Raw genomic sequence first — 22,903 nt, forward strand, 5'->3', positions numbered from 1 at the left:
GAGCTCGTCGCTTGCAAACGGCCACTTCCATTGAAAATGAATGGTAGCCTGTCGCTCTGTCTCTGTCGCTTGTAGCTAATGTGACTGGGGGGTGAGTGTGATGCTGAACATGTAAAGAGACGCAAATACGTTCACTTTTTATCTGTTCTCCTTATAAATAAATAAATGCACATTCTAGCTTATACTGTATGCTTAGTGCTTACCCCTTTAAGTTCATGATTGAAAATAAAAATGTGACCGAAAACAAAAGCTATTAAATATCTTCTTATCATTAAAGTATGAAAATTAAAATGGCTGGTTGTAAATGATAATGATGGAATTTTCACATCCCTGTATGTAAAAGTGATGGACAATGGTCTAAGCCAAGGCATCCTCTGATATGTGTGCTTTGTAGAGTTAAATCCTGATTAAATCCTACAGGCGCCCCTGTTTATAGTTAGTATGCCTTTACTTGTTGTCGAATATCTTATTTTTGGAAATGTATTGTCTGTTAATTCCACATGCAACGGTATTTTTTTTACATTTGTTACATTGACACAGTAATGTAACAGTAAGTTTTAAGGACTGAACATGAAAATAGAAAAGATCTTCTGTTTACATAATCTGGATGACATGAAATCATTTTCAGGTTAAAAACATTATATTTATATTTTATATTTATGCATCTGGCAGATGCTTTTATCCAAAGCGACTTACAGTGCATTACAAGCAATACATTTTATCAGTATTTGTGTTTCCTGCGTTCGAATCCATGAGCTTATCAGGTTCATGAAAATCCTGTTGTCAAAAATGAAATAAGTTCATGACCTAATAATCCTACTATGTCAAAAATGTCCTGTGACTCATATTCCGTTTCAGTATGACTGAAAGATACCCAGTCTGATACTTATGGTCATGTCACTTCCCTTCGGGAAGTCCCTGAAAGAAATTCAGCTCTATCATTGGTGGAGAACATTAAGTTGTTCTAAGAAACTGCTTTCCATATTTATAGTCTCACCCTTGCTACTAAAAGATTATCAAGCCATACAAATAGTGCTTCATGGTGAGCAGTGCTGATGGCAAGCTGGCCGGGTATCAACTATGGTTAAACAAAATAAGGATATGAGTACTGCCCAAATGTCAATGGCAGATATCACATCCACAACAGCCTAAAACTAAAACAGCCTAAAACATTTGTATACTGTCTTTCTATCAACCTAATATATTTTGAGTTTTATTAACGTCACCAAACTACTGAGAAAGAATTGACTTACTTTCGCAACAGACCAATCATCACCAAGCACTACAGAGTACTCTATGTACCATGCTGACCTGTTTTCAATGCATCTAGATCTGATCTGATGAATTGTTAAATATCCGCTTATATAGATATTATAATTATAATAAAAAGAGAAAATAAAAAGATGAGCACAACATTTCGAAATCTGCATGTGTCACCTTACATATTTGTACTGATAATTCTTGAATGGCAGACAGCACAAAGGAATTTCACAGTGTTTCATCAGTGTGATCATACTTTAGGCAGTGTGCAAGTCAAATTATTCATTAGCATAACTCAGCTGACCTTACTTGGACCACACTGTACGTCTCTCACCAGGTGAGGAAGGCCCAACAAAGGTTTTCCAGAAGTTTCTCCCTCCATACTTGATCTTTCCAACCAACTTCTGTTCTTTTAGTTATGTCTCATCCCTCGCTTTGTAGTTATGGCTTTTATTTCTTTGCCTATTAAGACACTTTATCCTTGTGAGAGCTGCTAAATTGTATTTAATTGTTTGACAGTAAGGATCACTGGGGCGGTACCCTATCAAAAAGTACACCTAAAAGTTCATAATAGTGGAGCCAATGGTGTAGTGGACAGTGCTCCGACACATGGTGCAGACGCACTTCTGGCGACCCGAGTTCGAATCCCGGCTCGAGGTCCTTTGCCAATCCCATACCCCTCTCTCCACCCTATACTTTCCTGTCGTCTCCTTAATCACTGTCTATCTATTAAAGGCAAAAATATAATAATAATAAAAAAAAAGTTCATAATAGTACCTCGATGTACATATTGCAACAGAGTGCATATTAATACATCAAAGATACACATTGGTACCAAATGTATACATATCTGTACCTAAATTATTATTAATATTAATATAAGGACCTTTTAAAAAGGTTACTACCCCACTGACAGATAGGGACCATTTTGACACATTTTTCTGGTGGTCTAGTCCAGTCCAGTCCAGCCAGTCCAGTTGCAGTCCAGTCACAGTCTAGTCTAGTCTTATCGCAGTCTAGTCTTGTGACAGTCTAGTCGCAGCCTAGTCTCAGTCTAGTTTGGTCTTAGTCTATATTCTAGTATAGTCTCAGTCTATTCTAGTCTCAGTCTAGTCTATATTCTAGTCTAGATTCAGTATAGTCTAGATTTTAGTTTAGATTCAGTATAGTCTATATTCTAGTCTAGATTCAGTTTAGTCTACATTCTAGTCTAGATTCAGTATAGTCTATATTCTAGTATAGATTCAGTATGGTCTACATTCTAGTCTAGATTCAGTATAGTCTACATTTTAGTCTAGATTCAGTATAGTCTACATTCTAGTCTAGATACAGTATAGTCTAGATTCTAGTCTAGATTCAGTATAGTCTACTTTCTGGCCTAGATTCAGTAGAGTCTATTTTTAGTCTAGATTCAGTATAGTCTATTTTCTAGTCTAGATTCAGTATAGTCTATAATCTAAACTAGATTCAGTTGAGTCTATTTTCAAGTCTAGATTCAGTATAGTCTATATTCTAGACTAGATTCAGTAGAGTCTATTTTTAGTCTAGATTCAGTATAGTCTATATTCTAGTCTAGATTCAGTATAGTCTATATTCTAGACTAGATTCAGTAGAGTCTATTTTTAGTCTAGATTCAGTATAGTCTATATTCTAGTCTAGATTCAGTAGAGCCTATTTTCTAGTCTAGATTCAGTAGAGTCTATTTTCTAGTCTAGATTCAGTATAATCTATATTCTAGTCTAGATTCAGTATAGTCTAGATTCTAGTCTAGATTCAGTATAGTCTATATTCTAGTCAAGATTCAGTATAGTCTAGATTCAGTATAGTCTATATTCTAGTCTAGATTCAGTATAGTCTATATTCTAGTCTAGATTCAGTATAGTCTAGATTCTAGTCTAGATTCAGTAGAGTCTATATTCTAGTCTAGATTCAGTAGAGTCTAGATTCTAGTCTAGATTCAGTATGGTCTACATTCTAGTCTAGATTCAGTATAGTCTACATTTTAGTCTAGATTCAGTATAGTCTACATTCTAGTCTAGATACAGTATAGTCTAGATTCTAGTCTAGATTCAGTATAGTCTACTTTCTGGCCTAGATTCAGTAGAGTCTATTTTTAGTCTAGATTCAGTATAGTCTATTTTCTAGTCTAGATTCAGTATAGTCTATAATCTAAACTAGATTCAGTTGAGTCTATTTTCAAGTCTAGATTCAGTATAGTCTATATTCTAGACTAGATTCAGTAGAGTCTATTTTTAGTCTAGATTCAGTATAGTCTATATTCTAGTCTAGATTCAGTATAGTCTATATTCTAGACTAGATTCAGTAGAGTCTATTTTTAGTCTAGATTCAGTATAGTCTATATTCTAGTCTAGATTCAGTAGAGCCTATTTTCTAGTCTAGATTCAGTATAGTCTACATTTTAGTCTAGATTCAGTATAGTCTACATTCTAGTCTAGATACAGTATAGTCTAGATTCTAATCTAGATTCAGTATAGTCTACTTTCTGGCCTAGATTCAGTAGAGTCTATTTTTAGTCTAGATTCAGTATAGTCTATTTTCTAGTCTAGATTCAGTATAGTCTATAATCTAAACTAGATTCAGTTGAGTCTATTTTCAAGTCTAGATACAGTATAGTCTATATTCTAGACTAGATTCAGTAGAGTCTATTTTTAGTCTAGATTCAGTATAGTCTATATTCTAGTCTAGATTCAGTATAGTCTATATTCTAGACTAGATTCAGTAGAGTCTATTTTTAGTCTAGATTCAGTATAGTCTATATTCTAGTCTAGATTCAGTAGAGCCTATTTTCTAGTCTAGATTCAGTAGAGTCTATTTTCTAGTCTAGATTCAGTATAGTCTATATTCTAGTCTAGATTCAGTATAGTCTAGATTCTAGTCTAGATTCAGTATAGTCTATATTCTAGTCGAGATTCAGTATAGTCTAGATTCAGTATAGTCTATATTCTAGTCTAGATTCAGTATAGTCTATATTCTAGTCTAGATTCAGTATAGTCTAGATTCTAGTCTAGATTCAGTAGAGTCTATATTCTAGTCTAGATTCAGTAGAGTCTAGATTCTAGTCTAGATTCAGTAGAGTCTATATTCTAGTCTAGATTCAGTAGAGTCTATATTCTAGTCTAGATTCAGTATAGTCTATATTCTAGTGTAGATTCAGTCTAGTCTATATTCTAGTCTATGTAGGTACCATTCATAACATGTTCTTTTATAATTTGTGTTAAATTTGTTTAGTAAATGTAAATTAAAAACTGTTTTCTCTACAAATTATTAATCTTTAAACTATCCATATGTATAACAGTGCTTAATAGAAACCCATGTCAATTGTTTTATGAGAGCAGATGACAGCTATTTTTATGCTGGCCATAACATGCCATGAGCATATGAGAAGGGTTTTAAATGTTAAGAAAGTGGAAAGATTGTCCTCTAGTGGACAGAATGCAAAATGTGGTCCTACAATATTTCAGTTATGAAAGGATCGCCTATTTCCCACCAGCAGTGGCTTTCATGGATGTTCATCATTCCATTTCTGTGTCATCAACAATATCTGATAGGTTTCGCTTTCTGTAATTCTTAAGAGGTGGAGATCCAACATCGAGACATGAAGTTGATATGTTTATTTTTGGCTGTCATCTTGGAAAGCATATTAGCCATATAAAGTACAGGCAAAAAAATTCCAATTAAAATTTAAGTAGAACTTTGAAAATGCTTTTGGTGATATCACATCTGTGCCCAAATTATTTTCACCCTCAGATGATAGTACATGAAGATATCTATTCTCTACTCCATTCTGTTTGTTTTAACTCTGTGACAATAACTTTTTTTGTTAAAGTTGCCTGTTAAAAAGATACAAAAAATATTTTATTTTTCCCCTTCAATTTTAAATATATTCAACTTGGATTTACAAGTCATTTCAACTTTGATATTTTATCCTAACAAATATGTTAGCCTACTTAAAAACCAGCAAGTATATCTGTAGTAAATTGTTAATTTTGTGCTAAATACAAGTGTAAAAGTTATACACAACAAATAAAAAAATAACAGTTGTACTTTAGTGCACTTGAAAAAACTGTACTAAATACCAGTAATAGGCTACATTAATAGATTTTTATTGGATTGAAATAAATAGCATAATGTCTCGGAATAGCACAGTCAAAAGTACACTTTGATGTTATTAAGTTTATTTTAAAAAGTAGGCCTACTAAAGAATTTTTTTTGTATATTAAGTACAATTGGTGCGTGAAAATAGTATAATGTGTACTAAAAGTGTATTCTAATAGGACCTATTAGGCCTACAATCGGTGACAATCATTTAAGATTTTAAGAACATAACAGCAGCAAACTCTTTCATTAAACTAAAATGAAACAAACAAACACCATTTCACCCAAAACGCACTCGGACGTTTGAATGTCATGAATGAATGAATGAATGCACACGCTTATGTTTATCAGTCGGCAGCAGCATTCCACTGTGTGCGAGTGTGCGGTTAAACTAGGGCTAATCCTCGTGTGACGTCACGAGGGGTGGGAGTGAGTCCTTCCTTCAGAAACACGAGAAGAGTCGCTTTCAGAGGAGCAAGTACCAACATGCCCGGATTATGGGACTTCCAAGTTGACTGTAGCAATAAATAAAAGTCGGAAATTGATCTTTAACCACAGAGGTGTCCGCCGGCACTGTAGTGACGATGTGTTATAAAACTGAACCGGTTTCTTGATACAATTACTTTCAACGGAAACATTTAGTGTTTAACTAAACGGCACAAATGAAGCCTTATATTCTGTAGGCGCACATCGGTTATGCGCGTTTGCGTAAAATATTTAAACGCTACGCGAAAACAGCATTGGACGCTTCACCTTTGGTCATTTCATGCCAGCCTTACGTTGTTTTTGTACATTTTTACACTTCACTCACCATGAGCCAGTGTAAAATCATGAAGGATGGTTATTTAGAAAAGAGGAGCAATGGACTTCTACAGCTGTGGAAGAAGAAGCGCTGCGTTTTGACCGAGGACGGAATCTGTCTGTATGACTGTAAAGGCGATAATGGAAAAGAGATGCGCTTCGAACAGATGAACACACTGGATTGCGTGGAGTATACGCGGGGTCTGGTGTACTTCACCATCGTGATGAGCGACGGTAAAGAGATTGACTTCAGATGCCAGCAGGAGGGAACGGCGTGGAACGCGGAGATTGCGCTCGCGCTGGTGCGCTTCAAAAACCGCGTCGCCGTTCAGACCGGCAGGAACAGACATATGTCACATCTGGGCAGCTGCGGGGAGGGAGATGTCGAGCTTTGAGGGTACGATGAACGGATTTTATATCTGCTATTTACCGCTTTGTAATGGTTGGTACTGAAAAAGCATTCAGGCGTTCTCTGAACTCTTAACAGCTGCTTTTCATTTAACCTTTTTTTAAAGACTGTGAGTCTTGACGCATGTGCCTTATTATCATTTGTAGGAAAATCACGACGAAATATTCGTTCACTGTCAAGTCACCTTTATTTTGAAATAAGTATAATACAGTTTGTTTCAAAGCAGCTTTAATTCTCTTAATATTAAAAGTGCATTTAAGGAAATCCCATAGCTTTGGTTATAAATGTATGTGTTGTAGGATAGTAAACAGTGCAACTGTATTGCTCTTAACCATAAGAAAGATGCAAAATTAGATTTTATACAGTTAACACTAACAAATTTTTGTTGCTCTTGAGACTTAAAGTCCCTATAAAATCAAAACTGACAATTCCTATTTTTTTATGGAATATTGCAGTTTTATTATAAACAATTATTCCATGTGGGTCATTATTAAAATAATTAAATAATGATCCTTCTCTGATGATGTCAGCCAGATGTTTTGGGTGGAGCATCCGTTAACCCCGCCCCTTCAACTTTCAGTCTGCTGCGAGTTCTATTTCTGGATGAAACGCCTAATTTTCTATATCTACTCAATTGATGATTAAAGGGATAGTTCGGCCAAAAACGATATTAAACCCATGATTTACTCACCCCCAAGCTGTCCGAGTAATATATGTCTATCGTTTTTCAGACAAACACATTTTCGGATATTTTAGAAAATGTTTAGATCTTTCAGTTGATTAAATGTAATGTTACGAGGTCCACGACCTTCAAGTCCAAAAAAAGTGCGTCCATCCTTCACAGGGTAATCCGCGCGGTGGTGTTGTAGAAATATCCATATTTAAAACTTTATAAACTAAAATCACTATCTTCCGGTAGCGCCATCTTAGTCGCGTCCGCATTCAGGATGAGAGCTTACGCAGCCTACGGAGGTTACTCTGCTGCTGCTCTGTCCCCCCGCCCTCCGAATTTGTCATACGTCACTAAGAAAAGTGCGTACACTACGCTAATACTCTCTCCTGAATACAGAGGAGTCTAAGATGGCGGCGCTACCGGAGGTATTTATTTACGTTAATAAAATTTTTAATATGGATATTTCTACAACAACACCGCGCGGATTACCCTCAGAAGACCTTTGTTTATCATCCTGGAGCCGTTTGGATTTATTTTGTGAAGGATGGACGCACTTTTTTTGGACTTGAAGGTCGTGGACCCCGTAACCTCACATTTAATTAACTGAAAGATCTAAAACATTTTCTAAAATATCCAAAAATATGTTTGTCTAAAAAACGATGGACATATGCAACTCGGACAGCTTGGGGGTGAGTAAATCATGGGTTTAATATCATTTTTGGCCGAACTATCCCTTTAAATGACTGAACCCACGTGCTCTGATTCTTTCCACAGCCATCACTTCAGTGAAGTTCATAAATCTTTAAACATCACACTAATGCACCATTGTTTCTCCTCAGCTCAGACCCAGACTGGACGAAAGAAGGACACAAAACCGAAGGCACCAAATGGAAACCTTATGTTAAGAAATCACCTGATGAAAGGTTTATACTAAACTAAGCACGGTAGACCACGGAGAAGACTCGTTTCCTTTCTTTTGTACTTTCACCATTTTTTAAAGTGATACACACACCTTTTTGCGTGTATACAGACAAAGTGGATAGAATTGTAGCCGTTGGTGTTAATCACCGTGGATAAGCTTTTGTACACAGTGGAGTGGCTTTACACGCACTTTTGTTGCTGAGGCCAATGGCAGTATTGAGAAACCCATTGGATTGCTCATCGCCATTATTCAACACGTTAATTTCACAATGCCTGAGTGTCATGCGTGGATATTGGTGAAGACGCATTTACCTTGAACTAAATGTACCAAATGGAGGACACTGTTTTGGACTTACACAGTATTATAAAGCATGATGCTGCTTTAAGAGACATTAACCATAGATGAAGTATGACTCACGGCCGCTGTGCTGAACTGTTTAACATTTCATAAAGAGAATCTGGTTTCATTCAGTTCTTCGAGGTTTTTAACACAGCAGGAAGACCAGACCGCCGTTTTCTGGAATGTATCCCATGGATGGATGGAAAACTGGGCGATGCTGTTTTTACTTTAAACACAGTTTCTTTATATTCTCTAGCTTTTGTAACCCAGGCAGCTGCCAAAGTTGGAAAATGACCTCCTGTTTCTTTATAGGAAATGAGTGTTTTTGAATAGTACACAAAAACATATGATGTCATAAGGTACACTTTGTTCAAACAGATGCTTGGTCAAATAAGGCACATTAGTGTGATTTTCTCTTAATGAAATTGCAAACGCCCAGGGCAACAGCTGGATGTTTGAAGCCCGGCGGCTAATAAGAAGCCCAGGAGAATAGTGTCTGCTTTAAATTCATGTGTTAAGTGCAGCAGTTATTTCCTCTCGTACCCGACTCTTAAACTCAAGTGCTTGTACGGCACATGCCCGGACAATGGCTTCACTGACTAATAGTGTCCCGCCTGTTCTGTTTGAGAAAAGTTGTCAAACAGGGCTTTTTTACCGACTGAGTAGGTTTTGTTATTGTGCTGTAAGTCTTACATCTTAGCATGCTCCTCGCATACAGTAGGTGTGCAATGGACGGTACACTCCTAAAAAACGGTTTGGGTTCTTCACAGAGATGCCATAGGAGAAACATTTTTGGTTTCAAAAGAACCTTTAATGTTTCCTTTTTATTATTTTTTAGTTTGTAGATCCTTTTGTGCAATAAATAGCTTCGTTGGATGTTAAAGGTTTTTTAATAAAGATCTTTATTTTTTAAGTATGTATTCTGAAACATACCGCAATCAGTTTGTTTTCACACTACCATAAAGTGCCGAAATTCTTAAAAATAAAGGTGCTTAGAAGGCTATGCCATAGAAGAACCATTTTGTTTTTAGTTCTTCCAAGAACTATTTCTTTCTTAAGCCGCCTTTCCACTGAACACGACAAATGACGGTTGATAATTTTCGTATCCGTTGTGAGCAAGCATTGGATCCGTTAAATCCATAAGTTTGAACTTGTGCGACTACACCGCATGCGATACGACGACCGGACGTGATGTATTTCAGTGTATTCCAATGAAATGAGGTGATTGATATAAAATAACTTTATATCAGTAACATTTGAACAATTAAAAAAACTATTAATATTAATTTAATATGTATACGTTATTGTTTTTATCTTGTCTCAATATGTTCTTTACAAAACATTTGTCATACTGTATATGCATAGCAGTTTATTGTTTCATTGATTTGCATTCATTTATCTTTTCCACAATGATAAATATTAGATTGAAACCATTTGTGCTGGAATGAGCTTCTCTCCCATTAGAATTAAACTGAATCTTCATTACGGCTGCCACTAGAGGGCGAACTCCAACAGTCGTGTCCGAATGTCGTGTACATTAGTGGAAAGGCGGCTTTATTCTTTAACAATCTGAAGAGCCTTTTTCACCACAAAGAACCTTTTTGGAAATGCAAAGGTTCTTCAGATGTTAACGGTTCTTTTTGGAACCATTTGGGCAAATATGGTTCTTCTATGCCATCGTGAAGCACCTTAATTTTAAAGAATGTAGATGTAAATAAATTAACAGATTTTGATCTGCCACACACACACAGTAGCGGTAGCAGTTCGTTAACATCAGTAAGTTAGTTTGTAATCGAGCACACATTGTACACTTGCCGGTGTGGTCCCACCTCCAGGCGGATTTAATGCCCTGGGCTGTGCCTGTGGTGTTGCAATAATAGGGAGATTGTGTGTATTGGAAAACCCCGGAGCCTCGGCTACTGAGAACGCTCTGTTTAAAAAGCCACAATCATGAGATGACTCAGCAGCCTGGCAGCAAAACCTCACCAAGACTTTTTTCTTACAGCTTGACCTTACTATATTTGTAAAACGGTCTTGTTATGTTGTGCAGTTTCAAAATAAAGTGCTCTTGTGAATGTCTTTGGGTGTGTGTATAGTGTTTAAATAGATCGGAATATATTAATTGGTCTCGGCAAGCTGCAAAGATGTAATTTGCTTTGTGACAAACCCTCTAGAAAAAGATAACAGCCATAAATGTACACCTGCTTTACAGTTGTATTGTCACAAATAAGTTGCGTAATTCTTCAAAGTGAATTTACTGCAACAGTTAAGCTTGATTTGCTTGAATCCATTAAGATGTGCTGTCTAAACAAGACTGGATATGATTTACCTCCTGTTTGGTACCCTGCTATACTATTGTAAATATTCCTGTTCCCGCAAGAAGACCAGAAAGTCAAAGATATAACGCAGACCAAATACAGAGATGTCATTAAAAATAACCTAGTCAAAAGATGACAATAATCCAATGAATGAAGCATAACATTTGGAGTTAGCCTACTGAGATATAAACCTGACTCAACTAGTTTTAAAGGAGTAGTTCACATGCCATCACAGATGTATAGGCCTACTGTCTGACTTCCTTTCCTAAACTAAACACAAACTTATTTATTTATTTTTTAATAAAAATATCTTGCACTTTTATTCTGTACAGTATAGCTGAAGCATCCAAATGATCTGAGAATTTTCGTATTCATTTGTCTTCTTTCAGTATTGCTAAATAATTATGTGAATGTGAAAAAAGTAATAAATGCTATTAGTACATAAAACATCACCGTTAAAGAAGAGGCAAGATAAATATCCAGTCTGAGCCTATACCAATCAATGAGAAAAAAAGTAGGCCTACATTATGTTAAAGGAAAACACCACAGTTTTTCAATATTTTACTATGTTCTTACCTCAATTTAGACGAATTAATACATCCCTATCTTTTTTCAATGCATGCTCTTAATCTTTGTACAGCACGTTGTGAATGTGTTAGCATTTAGCCTAGCCCCATTCATTCCTTAGGATCCAAACAGGGATGAACTTCCATGTTTTCTCTATTTAAAGACTGTTACATGAATACTTTCACGAGTAAGTATGGTGGCACAAAATAAAACTTTGACCCTGGGGCAATAACATCATCACTCCTGACTACTCCCCCTCTCGCTCAAACTTCCGTCAATATTACTGCGCCCGAGGTGGAAGTGCTGCAAACCAAGCGCTCTTCCGCCAAATAATATAGTTCTCACTTTTTATCTGCTTAAAACGGCACATTTTATTTTGTGCCACCATACTTACTCGTGTAACTACTCATGTAACAGTCTTTAAATAGAGAAAACATGGAAGTGTTTGGTGGCTTCTAAATTCATTCCTGTTTGGATCCTAAGGAAGGAATGGGGCTAGGCTAAACGCTAACACATTCTCGACGTGCTTTACAAAGATTAAGTGCACGCATTGAAAAAAGATAGGGATGTATCATTCCTCTAAGTTGAGGTATAAATATAGTAAAATATTGAAAAACAGTGGTGTTTTCCTTTGAACAACTTGCACATGTTACATACTGTGGTGCTAATTATTGCTATGAAAGTCATATAATTCATATCTGATAATATCAGTATACTGAGTTTGTTCTTTTACAAACTTTATTAATGGATTATTCCTGAATTTGTGGCATTTACAGTAAAAACCACACCATAAAACAAAGAGACCGTGTGCATACAACGCCTTAACAACACACTCTCTTCCTATTATATAATGCTTAGGTTTACATGTGGACATGTTGTGGCATCTTTTTTTTCCAAAGGTGTGGTTCACCGCTTTACAGTCACCACATATTGGCAGTCACAGTGGATACGCCTTTACTCTCCTACACACACGTGCACGCACACACACAAGGACGCACACACACACACACACATTCTGGTTTCCATGTTTTGTGGGGACATTTCATAGACGTAATGCATTTTATACCATACAAACTATATATTCTATTCCCTTCCCCTAACCCAAAACCTAACCCCAACCATCACAGAAACCTTTCTCCTACTTCACATTTTCAAGAAACATCATTCTGTTTGATTTATAAGCTTGTTTTTTCATGGGGACCTCAAAATGTCCCCACAAGGTCACAAATTTACTGGTATTCCTATCTTTGTGGGAACAATTGGTCCCCACAACATGATTATTACCAGGTACACACACACACACACACACACACACACACACACACACACACACACACACACACACACGGCAATAAGATAAGTATGATTTACAGCAGTTAGTCTGTCAGTAATGGATTCATTTTCAACAGCTGAACACTGATAATAAACACTGCTTAGTTCATCCTAACTAAGATTTTTGCTGTTAGCATTAGTGTTGCTGTGGGACAATAAGTACTTTTATTATTATTATCTACATTATGTCAGAAAACCTACGGAAGCAGAGTTAGGCTGTGTATATTTTGCTTGCCTCATGATCACGACTTAATTTCTCGTGATCTCAAGATAACAAAAGTTGTTTTCTTGTGATCTCGACTTAATTTTCTCATGATCTCGACATGACAAAAGTTGTATTCTTGTGAAGTGATTAAAGCTTATGTATAACATATTGTTTTGTTTGTAGACAGCAAAAGCATACTTAGCGAAATTAGCATGAACAAACGATAGAGGCCATGTACTATCATTTTTGCTTACGTGTTTTCTCGTGATCACAACTTAATTTCGCGTGATCAACATAGCCAAGTTTGTTTTCAGGTGATCATGATTTAATTGTCTGGTGATTTCGAGATAACTAAAGTTGTGTTCTTATTATCCTGACATAATTCAAATCCCATGCTGTAATTTCCTGTCCATAATATTTTGTGTATTTAGAAGTGGACTGCTGATATGAGTTGGGGTCTTCGCTGTCACCACAAGTGTAGTTAAAGGATTTGAGTCTGGTTTGTTTTGGATGAACTACAGTGATGGATACAAAAATTTTGGGTCATGTCTTGAGTTTTTGACTCGTTTAGAAGCGTCTCTTGACTGCTTTAGAATGGAAGTCAATGACCATGCACAAACATGTCATTAAAACAACACTTAACGTTCATTTTCAAAACTGTACTACTCACCGAGTGGTTCCTGGTGTTCGTTGATGATTAAAAACAAATATATTGGCGCAATGTATGATTTCAATCCGTGTTATTTGCTATAGTGGAACTATTTTTTCCGATACCTCACAACCGCGTATATACTTCCGCTCTATATTTGAGTCTGAAGCGTTAACACACTCCCGACCACTTGATGGCGACAACCACTTTGCCATACAAGTACGCTCGGTGTCTAGCGTATAGACAGTCACAATCGAGCTCAACTTCAAACCTAAAGCTGGTCACTGAGCCATCAAATATGGGAAAAATTTCTTCTGAGAGAAACCGAGCGAAAAAACTACAACCACATGTAAACAGACCCTTTTCTGTTTCCCGGCAGCGGAGTGATATATCAGCGAGCAATGAGTCTTCCAAGAGAAGTCAATGGAATTTTACAAAATGCCAAATAAAACACGACAGAAACTGTATTTCGCTACACAACTTGTTTTTAATCATCAACGAACACCACAAACCACTCGGTGAGTAGCACAGTTTTGAAAATGAACGTTAAGTGTTGTTTTAATGACATGTTTGTGCATGGCCATTGACTTCCATTCTGAAGCATTCAAGAGACGCTTCTAAACAAGTCAAAAAGTCAAGACACAACCCATTGTCAAAATTCCAGTGTCCATCACTGTAGTTCATCCAAAACAAACCAGAAATGAGACTCAAAGTATTAAATACCGGAATTATCCTTTAATAATTGCCAATAGACTTAATAATATTGGATTGATGTTCATGAATTCAGATACCGTCCTCTAAAATTATAATGTAGATGTTTCTATCCTCAATAGCATTCAACATTCTTTTAAATAAATGTTTAATTTAATAAACATAATTTTTTTTAAATAAGTGCATTATAGGTGACACCCACATGAACACAGTTGGTTTTGTGACTATTTGTTGACTAAAGTAATTTAATTTAAATGCTGTTAAAAGTAGAAACATGGATATTAAGGTGTAAATTTAGAGACGGTCCCCTAATTTCACGATTATTAAAAGATCAATTACTGACATAATTTTTTTCAGCATGAGCTAATCCCTGATCCAGGTAAAATCCAATTTGTTCATCCATGCTAATTTCGCTAAATATGCTTTTGCTGTCTACAAACAAAACAATACATTCTATTGAGTACACATTACCTTTTACTCTTTCCCCGTCATTGACAAGTTATCTTGTCAAGTTATCTTGTCAACACTTCCCTGCTAATGACAAGTTTTTATGGCAATCCATATTTCCGCTATTATCCACTAGGTGGCACTCTTAGGGGTTGTGAACACCAAAGCTTTTAAACTGAGCGTGGACAAACTGCTGAGCGCAGGCTTTCAACCTGGAAAAAAACGCTAGCTTCTGGCTTTTTTGAAAAATGCAGAGCTTCTATTGGAAACAATTGAAAACATACGCCAGCTGCGGGTGTAAAGACTTTGGTGTGCAAGCCCCCTTACCCAACTTATAAAACACTGATGCATCCACTGAAAACTCTGTTTATGTTTTGATAATCATTCTGAATTTGATCTCTAACAAAAGTCATTCACAAAAATACAATTATCTCAGATATCTGCTCCAAATTTGGTATTTTTGAAGAAACCTACCCATATTTGAGAGGTGATAAAAAGAGAACAAATTAAGATCTCTTGAGTAATAGCGTTTTGGACTGCATTTCCCATAAACCCTATTTAAGCTGCCCATGAACTTGAACTCTTTGCAAAAGTTGGTTCGTTACCGCCATAACATCAAAAGAAAAAGAAGAAGAACTCTTTGCAAAGTCTTGATTTGCCCCGGCTGTCAGTTCTGAGCATTTATCTGTCTGAGTTTACCCGGTTTGATTTTGATCTGTTTATCTGTTATTTAAGATTGTTTGCTGCCTGCCCTGACTTATTGCCTGCTTAATGACCAAGAGTATTGCCTTGCCCACGTTGTTGTATCTACTGGTGTTGACCCTGTTTTGTCTGACTTCGAGAGTTAATAAAAGCTTGCAAATGGATCCTCAGCGTCATGGTGCATCATTACAACTGGCAACTTAAAAAAAAAATGCTGGCTAGGAAAGAGTTAATCACATCACCAAAATACAATATTTATGTTGAGATCACGGGAAAACGGCTTTTGTTACCTCGAGATCACAAGAAATTAAGTCATGCGACAACAAGAAAAATAATAATACATGGCCTCTCTCGGCTTCCGTAGAAATCTCTGGCAACTTGATGAAACATTTAATTAAAATACTGAGATCAAATGGACAAAATGCATTTCAAAATGCTTTTCATGATAATCTTAGAAACTTAAAAGCTAAAATTAATGAATCAGATTGATTTAAGTTAAATCAAAACATAACAGAAACTAAATTACTGATTTGATGTATAGTCTTTCATGGCACAGCTCTGTCTCTCAAACACATTCCAGAAAGATCTGTAAGTCATTAACAGAAGCATGCAAGGCGCCGAGACTCTCTGTGTGTGTGTGTGTGTGTGTGTGTGTGTGTGTGTGTGTGTGTGTGTGTGTGTGTGTGTGTGTGTGTGTGTGTGTGTGTTAATATAGCAGATGAGTGTGAGACCCTGCAGCATATAAACAGAAAATAGATTCATCCCTAAAGAGCCCTGTACAATAAACAATGTCTCCATTTAATCCTTCAGAGAAAATCACTCTTGAGTTGTAACAGCTACTACACCTTTCCTTATTCTGATGACCACCCATTTGAAGGGGTTTACGTCTGTTTCTCTTACAGGGCTCACCTCTTTGACCTTCATGATGATTTTGGACGTGTTCCTCTCTTTCTCACACACTTTAACATGTAGATTAAAAAAACGTTTTTATAACTGTACGTTACTTGTTTATGTTTGTGTAGTAGTTTTGAGTAATATAATTAGAATAACTATATATGTAGTAAATGACATGCATGTAGATCTCCAGCAGTGGGCAGACTCAATCATCGTGAGGTGAACCTCAAGGACTTGATATGGTGATTATAACTGCTATACTAGTGCTACAAATAATAACATTGATAAGATTTCATTCACCTTTAAATAGCTAATAAATCTCCTGTCATAACCATTGGAAGAGAAATGCATTTTTTAAATTCATGACTCTAGCCGATCAGCAGGTGTCGCCATAGTCTTTAATAAGAGTCCATTGTAAACTTTATTTGTGGTGGCAATTGGTGTCCCTCTACTTTACAACAGTTATAATAAACTTTAAATACCAATAAATTATCAAATGTTTCCGTGTTTGTACTCTGTAGGATAAACACAATTCGTGCACTATTAACATTTTTTTTGTTTGTTTTGTTTTAAAATATATTTAGTAGAGTTTGAGAGATTGCATTTGTATGTATTAAATATGTATGTTCCCACCATACCTCAGAGGATATCATGGATTGTACTTGCAACAAAATAAAATTTTTAACACAAATGAAGTGGTTATATTGTGAATATAGATTTTATTTAACATGTACAATTTTATGAAATTGGTTGATCTGAGGGGTGCATGTTGTGTGCATTCTTTCTTATTAATTTTCTTAAAGTTAGCTACGTTTCTGACAATTCCATGTATCACACTTTAGTGTCTGTGGTGTTATTTTTATAACTTGCAGATTTTACATATTTTAATAATATTTTTTATAAATATATATTTATTAATATTTCCTAAATGTCCCCATATCTTAAAATTATCATGATGGCAGCCGCCATTTTAGAAAAGACTGGATTTAGGCTAATTTGTCTATGGTGTTGCTATCTTTTTACTTATATTGGTAACACCACAGACATAAGTGGATGTTTCACCATGTGTATTTTTTTACATTTTTAAAAATTATCATTATACATGTTTACAATTAAATTTTTTAACTAGATAGAAAAGTTTGAAGACAAACTTTATGTTGGCTTGACAAAGCCTAGCCTGAATGTTTAAAACAGATTGAGAGAAATTTAAAACAAGTTTAGTTTAGTATTATAACTTTCCGTAAACATGATACCAAAAGTTACCATGTTAGCATGTTTAGCACTAAGTTAGCATGATGCTAACATTAATTAGCATGAAGCTAGCATGATGATAACATGAATTAGCATGAAGCTAACATGATGCTAACATGAATTAGCATGAAGCTAACATGAATTAGCATGAAGCTAACATGATGCTAACATGAATTAACATGAAGCTAGCATGATGCTAACATGAATTAACATGAAGCTAGCATGATGCTAACATGAATTAGCATGAAGCTAGCATGATGCTAACATGAATTAACATGAAGCTAACATGATGCTAACATGAATTAGCATGAAGCTAGCATGATGCTAACATGAATTAGCATGAAGCTAGCATGACTTAGCATGAAGCTAGCATGATGCTAACATGAATTAGCATGAAGCTAACATGAATTAGCATGAAGCTAGCATGATGCTAACATGAATTAGCATGAAGCTAGCATGATGCTAACATGAATTAGTATGAAGCTAGCATGATGCTAACATGAATTAGCATGAAGCTAGCATGATGCTAACATGAATAAGCATGAAGCTAGCATGATGTTAACATGAATTAGCATGAAGCTAGCATGATGCTAGCATGATTAGCATGAAGCTAGCATGATGTTAGCATGATTAGCAGGAAGCTAACATCATGTTAGCATGATTAGCATGAAGCTAACATGATGCTAACATGAATTAGCATGAAGCTAACATGAATTAGCATGAAGCTAGCACGATGCTAACATGAATTAGCATGAAGCTAGCACGACGCTAACATGAATTAGCATGAAGCTAGCACGATGTTAACATGAATTAGCATGAAGCTAGCATGATGCTAACATGAATTAGCATGAAGTTAGCATGATGCTAACATGAATTAGCATGAAGCTAGCATGATGTTAACATGAATTAGCATGAAGCTAACATGATGCTAACATGAATTAGCATGAAGCTAGCACGATGCTAACATGAATTAGCATGAAGCTAGCACGATGCTAACATGAATTAGCATGAAGCTAGCACGATGCTAACATGAATTAGCATGAAGCTAGCACGATGCTAACATGAATTAGCATGAAGCTAGCACGATGCTAACATGAATTAGCATGAAGCTAGCACGATGCTAACATGAATTAGCATAAAGCTAGCACGATGCTAACATGAATTAACATGAAGCTAGCACGAAGCTAACATGAATTAGCATGAAGCTAGCACGATGATAACATGAATTAGCATGAAGCTAGCACGATGCTAACATGAATTAGCATGAAGCTAGCACGAAGCTAACATGAATTAGCATGAAGCTAGCACGATGCTAACATGAATTAGCATGAAGCTAGCACGATGTTAACATGAATTAACATGAAGCTAGCACGATGCTAACATGAATTAGCATGAAGCTAGCACGATGCTAACATGAATTAGCATGAAGCTAGCATGAAGCTAACATGAATTAGCATGAAGCTAGCACGATGTTAATATGAATTAGCATGAAGCTAGCACGATGCTAACATGAATTAACATGAAGCTAGCACGATGCTAACATGAATTAGCATGAAGCTAGCACGATGCTAACATGAATTAGCATGAAGCTAGCATGAAGCTAACATGAATTAGCATGAAGCTAGCACGATGTTAATATGAATTAGCATGAAGCTAGCACGATGCTAACATGAATTAACATGAAGCTAGCATGATGCTAACATGATTTAGCATGAAGTTAGCAAGATTTATTATGAAATTAGCATAAAGCTAGCACGAAACTAGCATGAAGCTAGTATGACTTAGCATGGAGCTAGCATAAGGCTAACATGACCAAAAGACCCAACCCCCATGTCTCTATGATGTTCGGATCCAGAGATATAAGGCTTTGTTTATTATGTTGCTAGGGTGCTCATATTTGGTTGTTAGGGGCGTGGCTTAATACCTCAATAAGAATCCTCCGAGACTGATTGGATGTCTGAGTAAAATAAGCCCACCCCCATGTCTCTGTGACACTGTGATGCAAAGATATCCATCTGGGCATTTTATAATGGCAGTCTATGGAAGATGTTGCTAGGGTGCCCAAAATGGTTGCTAGGGGCGTGGCTTAATAGCTCTGGGGTGATCCTAAGAGACTGATTGGATGACTGAGTAAAATGAGCCCACCCCCATGTCTCTACGACACTCTAAAGTGAAGATATTCCATCTGGGACGCTTTTATTCCCTTATATGGGCATGTTCCCTGCCCCATTATAAGTCAATGGGGAAATTTGGGTGGCCCTTACGCCCCAGGGGTGAAACTTACACCCCAATGTGAGGCATGTTCTTACAGAGCCTGCCAGCCTCTTCAAATGTGGTAACCCAGAAGTTTCTACAAATTTCTCGCTCGCAGCTATGACCCGTCAAAGTTTGTCGCAATGTTAAGTCAATGGAAAATTTGGGGTGTTTGAGCGCCCCGTTTAGGAATTCGGTAGGTCCCATCAGTTAGAAAAGATATAGCATAAATCTACGTACCAGTCTTAAAAGTTTTGTAAAATTTTGTAGGTGTAGCTTGAAAGCTCTAGGAGGAGTTACAGTTAGAAAAAGTGTGGACCAGAAGAATAATAATAATAATAATAAGCTTAGATCGAAGAACAGTATGTTGGCTTTGTCAAGCCAACATAATAAGCTTTAATTTTAATGGATATAGCATTAAACTTATTTAATTAAATGCATAACAATATTTTAATTTATTAAAAGAAAACAAACAAGCATTTTTCCAATTTTGCCACCCAAATTGACCCTTATATAATATTTTGCTTGGTAAATCTGGAAGTTCTTATTATGACTTATATTTATGACTATAAAAATAAAATAAAAATGATTATTCTTTGCAAATGCTACAGATGCCATTAGATTAAAAATCATTTCACAGATCAGAGGATTTTGATGAGATGATATTTTATTAATGGCACCTAAATGACTAACTAGTCAACCTTTTAAGGATATTGCAAATTCTTTATTCTTGTATAAATATGGCTAATAGATAAAAGATGAAGGAGATTCTTAAAATCAAATTATTGGATTGTAACTAATGGCACTAATAGATTGATCATCCCTAAAAAACATAGCTGTATTGTTTAACCACTTGTTCTGTATTGATATAACTGTTTTGATGAGTAAGAAAGTCGCCTGTATTTCAGACAAAATCACACAGCATCCAGACTGCTGTTAGAAAAAAATGTATGCTGCTTCACAAAAACAGATGAAGGTAAATAATTGAAGACTCAAACGTTAGAGGAATATTTCCACAGATGTGTTAAACTTCACACACATTTGAATTGTTTCCCACAGACACTTAAATGAGAAACTTCAAACTAGGTTAAAAAATGTAAAAGAATAGTGATGTTAAAATATACAGTTGATGTTATTGTTTTGCCATCTAATGATACTTTGCTATCAAAAATGACATTCATACATTTTAAGTGCAGCTTAAGTGTTTAAATACTTGATGGCACTGATATATCTTGATAGGTAGTGAGTTCTTCGCTTAGATAAACCGAACTGGTGTCTACTGGCAGATAAACAACTGAAGAGACATGAGATGTGGGCGTGCATGCCTGTGTGCATCTGTGTGTGTTTGTGTGATTGTTAAAGTCAGACACTAAAAGATTTGTGTTCTAATAATATCCTCTACTGAGAGATTAGAGATACACAGGCAGTGTGTGGGTTAAATAAGGAAGTGCATCTATCCTCCGTGAGGCTGATGATAGGGCTGATGAGTCCAGGGGCAACACAGTAACACTATACAATACAATTCAATTCAAATGTATTCATATATATATATATAGTTTTCTATATGATAATCCAGAGATGTCATTTGAAATCTTCAAGGAGTAGGGGGGCTCATCTTTTCATAGGTTCAACTGGAGTGTAGACTTTAAGCAGATGGGGGAAAAATATTTCAGACAAATATTGTCGTGTTTACTCTGATGTAGCTGGGGTACAATGATTGAAACATATATTTTCTTAACAAAATGATTAGACAAAGTCAGTTTATATGTTAATGAAAATTTGTCTTTTTAGACAAGAGGAAAGTAATGAATAGTTTTCTCTAGTGAAAGCCTAAACTTATGGCGATTAGGGGAACCTTCTGTATAACTTTGACATATGCATGACCTTGATTTTACAGACATGGTCACATATCTTCTACAGAGGAAGTCTTATGCTAAAGGTCAGTCTGTGCATGTCTGCAAACTGAAACCGTAATACCCATACCTGTTTGTGTGTCAATACCTTAGCACTAGATGGCGTCCTAACTAAAATATTGTTTTCCAACAGGACTTGGCACCTGCACACAGTGCCAAAACTACCAGTACCTGGTTTAAGGACCATTGTATCCCTGTTTTTAATTGGCCAGCAAACTAGCCTGACCATTACCCCATTAAAAATCTATGGGGTATTGTGAAGAGAAAGATGTGATATGCCAGATCCAACAATGCAGAAGAGCTGAAGGCCACTAGGAGAGCAACCTGGGCTCTCATAACACCTGAGCAGTGCCACAGACTCATCGACTCCATGCCAAGCTGCATTGCTTCAGTAATTCAGACAAAAGGAGCCCCGACTAAATATTGAGTGCAGTACATGCTCATACTTTTCATTTTTCAGGTGGGTCAGATTTCTAAAAATCCTTTCTTTGTATTGGTCTGAAGTAATATTCTCATTTTCTGTCTGTGTGTAATGAATGAATATAATACACAAGTTTAACTTTTTACAAAATTAGTGAAATAAATCAACATTTTGATGATATTCTAGCACATATGTAATGCTATAGGCCTGGTGTTCCTTTAGCTCATTCGATAAAACATTGCATTAACAACATAAAAGCTGTGGGTTTGATTCCTAGAGAACACAAATATTGATAAAACCGTATATATGTTGCATATTGATTAAATCATGTACGTGTCTTGCCCAGTGCTAGTCTAATTTGATTAATAAAATGTAAATTGACTATCTTGTTTATTGTTTTACTAAGCATTTAAAGAAATATTTCTTCCGAAAAGTAAAATTAGCCCATAATTTACTCACCTTTATGCCATCATAGAAGACGACTGGTCCTTGCGAATCATAGGCCTATATGACTAATCATCATATGCGTTGTGACATCCGAGAACCAATGATCGTCTTTCATACTGACAATGAGCTGACGTTTCACAATTTTAGATCATATACACAACTTGCAGTTTTCATTTTAAAGTGTTTCATTTGTTTGTCTGGAACATTTAGGTTCTGAACCTTCAGGGGGAAGTTTAAAGTTTGAATATCTTTATCCTGTGTGCTCATGGCCCA

The 22,903-nt window shown here is 36.0% G+C and overlaps 1 protein-coding gene across 2 annotated transcripts; it reads left to right on the forward strand.

The window, feature by feature from the left end:
* The first annotated feature begins 5,831 nt into the window (after positions 1 to 5,831).
* Positions 5,832 to 10,599, forward strand: phlda3 (pleckstrin homology-like domain, family A, member 3). Of its 2 annotated transcripts, none has more exons than XM_065286382.2 (2): positions 5,832 to 6,574; positions 8,104 to 10,599. In XM_065286382.2, the coding sequence occupies exon 1, from the start codon at positions 6,189 to 6,191 to the stop codon at positions 6,570 to 6,572; it is 384 nt and encodes a 127-aa protein (XP_065142454.1). In that variant the 5' UTR covers positions 5,832 to 6,188; the 3' UTR covers positions 6,573 to 6,574; positions 8,104 to 10,599. The 2 variants fall into 2 exon arrangements, with proteins under 2 accessions (XP_065142454.1, XP_065138472.1); XM_065282400.2 differs by having other exon boundaries at positions 5,834 to 6,574; positions 8,099 to 10,599.
* Positions 10,600 to 22,903: the final 12,304 nt, after the last annotated feature.

Source organism: Paramisgurnus dabryanus, chromosome 21 (genome assembly GCF_030506205.2).
Source record: "Paramisgurnus dabryanus chromosome 21, PD_genome_1.1, whole genome shotgun sequence".
Taxonomy (NCBI): domain Eukaryota; kingdom Metazoa; phylum Chordata; class Actinopteri; order Cypriniformes; family Cobitidae; genus Paramisgurnus; species Paramisgurnus dabryanus.